This window comes from Nicotiana tomentosiformis, chromosome 7, assembly GCF_000390325.3.
Source record: "Nicotiana tomentosiformis chromosome 7, ASM39032v3, whole genome shotgun sequence".
NCBI classification, from domain to species: domain Eukaryota; kingdom Viridiplantae; phylum Streptophyta; class Magnoliopsida; order Solanales; family Solanaceae; genus Nicotiana; species Nicotiana tomentosiformis.
In genome coordinates this window covers 1,267,807-1,274,776 of record NC_090818.1, presented here as the reverse complement: position 1 = coordinate 1,274,776, position 6,970 = coordinate 1,267,807, and the positions used below count along the sequence as shown (strand labels likewise).

Genomic DNA, 6,970 nt, shown 5'->3' with positions numbered 1-6,970 from the left:
TGCGGATTCAGGTATTGATATGATGGCACGTGAGTTGTCCGTGCTTAGCGCTTGGGCCTTGGGAGCCCCTCCGGAGTCTGTACACACCCATAGTGAGCGCAGAGTGTTGAGTGTTTTGAGTGTTGAGTGCTGAGTGCGAGTGATGAGTGATGGAGTGGCACTGCTGTGAGGTTGTATTTATTTGTGTTATTGCTGCATTTATCTGTTTAACTTCTTTGTGGCATTTACTGAGTTATGGAATTTACCTGTTTATTTCTGTTTATTTTTAAATTGTGAAAATAAATAATTGGACTGTTTTACTTAGCTCGTCACTACTGCTCAGTTCCTTAGTTATTTCTGTTACTACTGAGTCAGTTGTACTCATACTACACCCTGCACTTTATGTGCAGATCCAGGTGAGTTAGAAGGCGGCGATCGTTGAGTTCAGGCCGGCTATCTTTGGAGACTGCAAGGTAGCTGTTAGCGTCCGCATGACCTTGTTACTCATCTTGTCATTTCTTCTTTTGGACAGTTAGACAGTTTATATATATATTAGCTTATAGTTTTAGACGCTCATGATTTAGTGATATCCCGATGTTTGGGGCTCGTTTCTGTATTTTTCTATATTATATTTAGAGTTAATTTAGTTTATGAAAAATTTAAATGTTTGAAATGTTTTATTAAATTCTTATAATCGGTTTAGTAGTAATATTTTAGGAAGTAGGCTTGCCTTGTAACACGATAGGCGCCATCACGACCATGGTTAGATTTTGGGTCGTGACAGATAATCTTCTACCAGGTGTGATATTTATCAATAACTGGGTACTGAAAGGATAATCTTTTTTAGGAGACTTATTTCCTATAGAGTACTAAATAGATAAACATATTTACGGCGGGGTCTCATATAGATAAGCTTATTTACGAAATTTATTTACAATGGAGTACTAAATGAACATCCATAATATAATATATTTATAACAACTTTTTTTTTTTTTTTTTACCTTAATTAAAATAGTGGATTGAAAGCTAAAACGCGAGTCACGTGGGGAAAACGTGAGAAAAACGAGGTAACAGACCACGTGCGCACCACATCCCCGAGCTGGTGAACCGTTCAACCCAACCCAGTCTTACACGAAACCTCTCCCCCGCTCGTGACTCCCTTTACCTTCGGCCTAACCACTTTACATTTTAACCTTAGCCCTCACCCGAACCCTAATCGCCTCTTTAACCCCCTACCCACCCCACTTTCCCTACCCTACCCCACCCCACCCCTTTCAAGCTTCTCTAATGGCTTCCGTAGAAGACCAACACAACAACCCAGTCTACAACGATGACGATCTCGACGATGACGTTGTTGATGAAGAAGATGATGACGTAGACGTCGATGATGATGACGATGAGGATTCTACTTCCTCTCCTCCTGTTCCGGCGCCTGCTCCTATTGATCAACAAACGGTTACTATAGCCGTTGTCGGTGTCCCTGCACAGCGGATCAACGAATTCGCCGCCGTTACTCCGCCTCCGGCCGCTACGATTGTGCAAGAGAAAAAGCCTTCTGCTATCGATGATTCTCGTAAGCTTTTTCAACGGCTGTGGACGGATGAAGATGAGATTGAATTGTTACAAGGGTTTCTGGAATACACGACACAGCGAGGTGGAATTAATTCGTCATCGCATCATCATGATACGACGGCGTTTTATGACCAGATCAAGAGCAAGTTACAGCTGGATTTCAACAAAAATCAGTTAGTAGAGAAGCTGAGGAGGTTGAAGAAGAAATATCGGAATGTAATGAGCAAAATGGCATCTGGTAAAGACTTTGTCTTTAAGAGCTCACATGATCAAGCTACTTTCGAAATCTCTCGCAAAATCTGGAGCAATGCGGTCCCCGTTGTCATCCGCGGCGGTGGTTCTGCTGCAGCAGCAGCAGCACCACCACCACCACCACCAGAAGATGGCGGATTTGACGATGAGGATTCTCACCTTAACCTTAATGCTAATTTCGTTGACCACAGCCATAACGGTACTAAAACTCCTAGGTCGAGGAAGAGGTCTCGAGGAGGAGCAGTTAAAGTTGAAGAAAAACATGGCTTTATTCAACACTACTATCTGCCATCTCCATCTGGTGGAGGGACAAATATGTCCTCTCCTGCACCTGCACCTGCACCCGCACCTGCACACGCACCCGCACCCGCACCTGCACCAGGGTTCACCCCCTTTCCGATGACAGCCCCTCAGGCCACGGCCCCTCCCACAACCACAGCTGCAGTAGCAGCAGCAACAGCTTCAATACCTAGTTTGATCGAGGAAACAGTGAAGAGCTGTCTATCACCCATTTTCAAGGAGTTGTTAAACAATGTGACTAATTTGAGTGGATCGAGAAGTTTTGCGTTTGGAACGGCATTGAGTCCAATCCCTTTAGGATTTGGTAGCAGCGGTGCGATGAACTCTGATATGATGGCAGATGAGAAATGGAGGAAGCAACAGATGCTAGAATTGGAAGTTTATTCGAGGAGATTAGAGCTTGTTCAAGATCAAATAAAAGCGCAGTTGGAGGAACTGAGATCCATGAGCAGTTAGACGATGACCAAAGATGGTGGTTCCTTTTTATTTATACTTTTTAAATAATTCTAGATGATGATATTACCAGATTGTTGAGGAAAATAGCTAATTGTTCTAGTTAGATAATTGTGAAGGCCTGTTAGATATTTAACTTTTGGTGGTTGAATAATGAGTTCTATTTTGCTCTGTTCTGTGACAGGCTGCTTGTTTTCAAACTTAATGCACATAGATGCACGACTCTTTGTATATGGGAATGGATTAATAGAGGCCACTTGTTGAGTTGATCTCGAATCTTGATCTCTCTGTTTAAAGTATATATTTTGGTGTACACATTGCCTTTCTGCAGTTGATTGTCTGTATTATCATTGCAGTCCAAGAAAACAAATTTCCTTTATGTGGGGATTATTGTTTCATCTTGATGTAAAATTAACTATTCTGTTAGTAATGAACGTTTTTCTGAAGTTCTGGTAATTATTTTGCTCAATAAATGGACACTACTTGACCTATGTGCCATGAGCAAAATCGAAAGCTCTAGATGTGATCTGAAGTTTACTTCTATAGGCTCTATTACTACCAAGGAGTTGGGAACAGTGATGAGAGCACTTGGTCAAAATCCCACTGAAGCTGAACTACAGGATATGATCAGCAAAGTTGATGCTGATCAACATTGATTTTTCAGAGTTCTTGAATCCGATGGCGCGGAAGATGAAGGTATAGGAATTCTAGCTATTTTAATATTATGTTACAATCTTTCTTATTTGGTGCTGTTGAGATAGTTGTGATGTTGTCAGGTTTTCTCAAGTTCTTTTTCAGATGCCTCCTCGTTGAAAATTGATCTTATAGACAATTTGGACTTATTTGACTAGTGTGGATGCCGACTTTGCTTTTATGATCCAAATCGTGGCTGTTTTCTGCAAGTAATTATGAGGAAAATGCAATTTGACATGCTAGTCGTTATTTCATATTGTGGACAGCCAATTCTTAGCATCTTATATCTACATTTTCATTTCAGTTTCATCATGTATTGACAAACCTTGGAGAGAAACCTGACTGATGAAGAGGTGGATGAGATGATCCGAGAGGCAGATATTGATTATGGCCTGAGAAGGATTATTACAATATAATCAGTCTAGATAAAGTGCTGAAGATTCCAATTTGATTTTAACTTCACTTTACTCATGTCTTTTTGATAATCCCGAGTTTTGTTGTGGTCGAAAATGATGTCTTTTTTGATAATCTTAGAATTTTTAATTGGTTAAAAGTGTTGTCTTTTTTTATTAGTTTGAGTAGTGTAGTTGTGGTGAATTGTGGCTGTGTGTGCTGGAGTTCGAATAGGATTTTTTCATGTAGTTTTGGGCTGCTATAGATTAAATTACAAGATTTTTTGATGGAGTTCGAAAAGTGGCAGTGTGTGCTGGAGTTCGAATTTTCATGGCGTTTTGAACAGCCATAGTCTCCAGCATTTTTTCATGGAGTTTGATTCTGTGAACAATCCAGAACAATTTGTTTCACTGAACCTTCAAAGTTGGCCTCCTCCTCCATGGAGTCATGTATGCTTGTATGAGCATGTTCACATGCCTGTAACATGCCTACTAATTGGTAGTGAAAAAGCAACAATATAGACATGTTCAGGAAGCCAAGAACCACTCATCTGAGCCAACGGATTCGAATTTTGCTATGCTGGTGCGCAATAAGCACACAACGACCGCATAAATCTTTGGTCTGCATATCATTGTCCATGTTGGGCTGACTTTGTTTAGGCAACAGGATTCGGGTGACGTATATAAATAGTCCTTAAAGTGGATGGTTTTGAATTTTTCTCTCCGTTTGCTCCATGAGCAGAACTTCAAGTTTAATAAGTGTTGCCCTTCGCTTGCCCCATATGTAATATTTTTAACTTTTAACCTTGAAGTACTGCTCGTGGGGCAAGCTGGAGTCAAAAGTTAAAAACAAAAGTGTTATATTTCTGCAATTTTTTTAGAGGATCCCTATTGATATTGACTGACTTGTTGATAAGCAGGTCATCCCACATTAAATCATATAAATTTACAGCTTGTTTGGATGGTTGTTACCTATTATATTGTTTCATATTATTACTTTAAATACGATGTTTGTTTTGATTGTTACCTAAATTTTATTGTATCGTATAGTTAAGCCTGTCGTTATCTAACGACGAAAAGTGTCACTTTGTGTAACGATCAATTTGGTGTAGTCACGTTGTTACTTTATTTTTTCTCATCTTTCCCTTATTATTAAATAATCTTATTTTATCATTTATCCTATCTTTTTATATAATAATTCTATCTCGTACCTTATTTTTTCTTCGTAATATTACAAGTTTATTCTTCATATTGTTGGTGCATAACATCATAAAACGACGACAAACAACACAATTTATCCAAATATTATATATATCAAAACAATATAGTATAATAAAATACAATACGATAGATTATGAAACAATATATAACAACCATCCAAACAAGCTGTTAAGCAGCAAGTAAAGGAGCAACATAAATTAAACGAAAGCCATCAAAATCATTCTATACTAACAGAATTCCTAGAAATTTAAATTAATGCGACTTTCTTAGTGCAACAAGAAACAAATAAGCTAAAGACTTCGCCATTTAAATTTTGAGAAGTTTAAACAAAACACAACCTTTTTAAAAGTGATTTACAAGTTCTTCAAAAGTACGGATTTTTTTGCGGAGCTTGATTGATGCCTTTAAGAGTCGGAGCCGGGGTTTGAAGCATGTGGGTTCAAGATTCTTCATTCTAGTTTGTTTATTTTACATAATTCTAAATTAATAATTTATATATTTTTAATAAACTTTTAAAGAAAAATACATGGTTTAGACCAAAGTTACTGGGTTCAGTCGAACCCGCAAATCCTATGCTAGCTCCACCCCTGCCTTTCAGCCATTGGTGGACGCACGTGGTGGTAAGCGAGTTCAACTGAACCCTTGTTCATCAAAAACTAATACCGTGTATATGTATAAATTAGGATTAAAGCTGCATAAATTTTGTATAAATATTTTATTTGAACTCACTTGACAACTACTATTTTACGACTAAAGTTATGTACTTCTAAGATTGAACTCGCTCGCACAAAATCCTAGGTCCGTCATTGTTTTCGGCCGTGAGGGATCAAATACCGTGGCAGATTGAGTCAATCACTGTGCTGTTGGGTTTTGGTTAAAAACGAGATTAGAGTTGCGGAAACTGGAAAGAAGAAGAAAATAAGTTTTCTGCTTTTAGTTTAGAGGCATTTTGTCCAATTTGTTATAAAATGGTTGAATTTTATTTACTTTTAAAATTGTAGCTAAATCGTAATTGGCAATCAGAAAAATGACTATTAATCATAAAGTGGCAAATCAGCATTGTTGCAAGTTTTAAGAAGTGAGTCTTGAATTTCAAAAAATAAAAATTATTATTGAAAATTCTCGGAAATATCGGCAAATGCATCGTCGTTGCAAGCTTGAAAAAGTGAGTCTTACATTTCGAAGGAAGAAAAATGAATTTTAATCAAGTGTTGTTGGAAAAGCTTGAAAACATTGGCATGTATGTTCAAACTTCACAAAAATTTATTCAGCAAGTTCAAACTTAAGCGCGATTGTTGAACATTTGGCATTGATAATCAAAACTTTACGGAACAATTACACTGTATATCATCCGACCCAGTTCTATAACCATAAAGAGCCCATATTTTGGAATTTTACCCGCTGAGGCCCATATTGTATATATCTTGAAATAAAAGTTTTAATGTTTAACCCAAACAATCTTCACTCATCTCTTTTATATTTTCTCCTCTTCTTCTCTCCACTCCGGTGGCCACCTCTCCTAAGTTTGTTATGAAATCGAGATTTTGATTGTTGTAGTTGTGGCCACCTTTCAATGAAGTTTCATTGTTGTAGTTGCATTATTCTTTTGGTTTGAATATCAAAATCTTGACTTCATAACAAACTTAGGAGAGGTGGCCACTGTTGAGGTTTTATTTTTTAAGATGTAATATTCTTAAAATGATGGTGAATGGGAAATGGAGGAAAAATGAAATTTTGAGTAAAATTTTAAGTTTTCCCTCTTAACAATGAGACATTGTCCCATATTGGAAGTGGAAGACATTTTTGGTGGGTATATATATAATTGCTCTTCTTGTAGCTCTTAAAGAGTTAAGAAGAAAGCAAGCCTCGCGCCGTCGTCGTCGTCGCTCGCTCGGCTACGGCTACGGCTACGGCTACGGCTACGGCTACGGCTACGGCTACGGCTACGGCTACGGCTACGGCTACGGATTTGGTCAAATGATTCGGATTTGGATTTGGATTTGGTCAAATGATCGATTGATTGATTAATTTTTTGGACCAAATTTATTTGTTAATAGTAAATATTAACGTAAGATTATCTGTATTTATAAACGGATATTTTCCAATCC

At 37.9% G+C, this 6,970-nt stretch overlaps 1 protein-coding gene across 1 annotated transcript; it reads left to right on the top strand.

Moving 5' to 3' along the window:
• The first annotated feature begins 1,266 nt into the window (after window positions 1–1,266).
• On the top strand, window positions 1,267–2,832 carry LOC104084853 (probable transcription factor At3g04930). The gene is made up of 2 exons (XM_070181220.1): window positions 1,267–2,134; window positions 2,165–2,832. The coding sequence occupies exons 1-2, from the start codon at window positions 1,267–1,269 to the stop codon at window positions 2,557–2,559; spliced, it is 1,263 nt and encodes a 420-aa protein (XP_070037321.1). The 3' UTR covers window positions 2,560–2,832.
• Window positions 2,833–6,970: the final 4,138 nt, after the last annotated feature.

Bases quoted from the DNA above. Each gene is read 5' to 3' on its own strand.
- LOC104084853 (XM_070181220.1), top strand. From the start codon at position 1,267: ATGGCTTCCGTAGAAGACCAACACAACAACCCAGTCTACAACGATGAC. The intron at 2,135-2,164 runs CTGCACCTGCAC...CTGCACACGCAC, and splicing joins AAATATGTCCTCTCCTGCAC to CCGCACCCGCACCTGCACCA.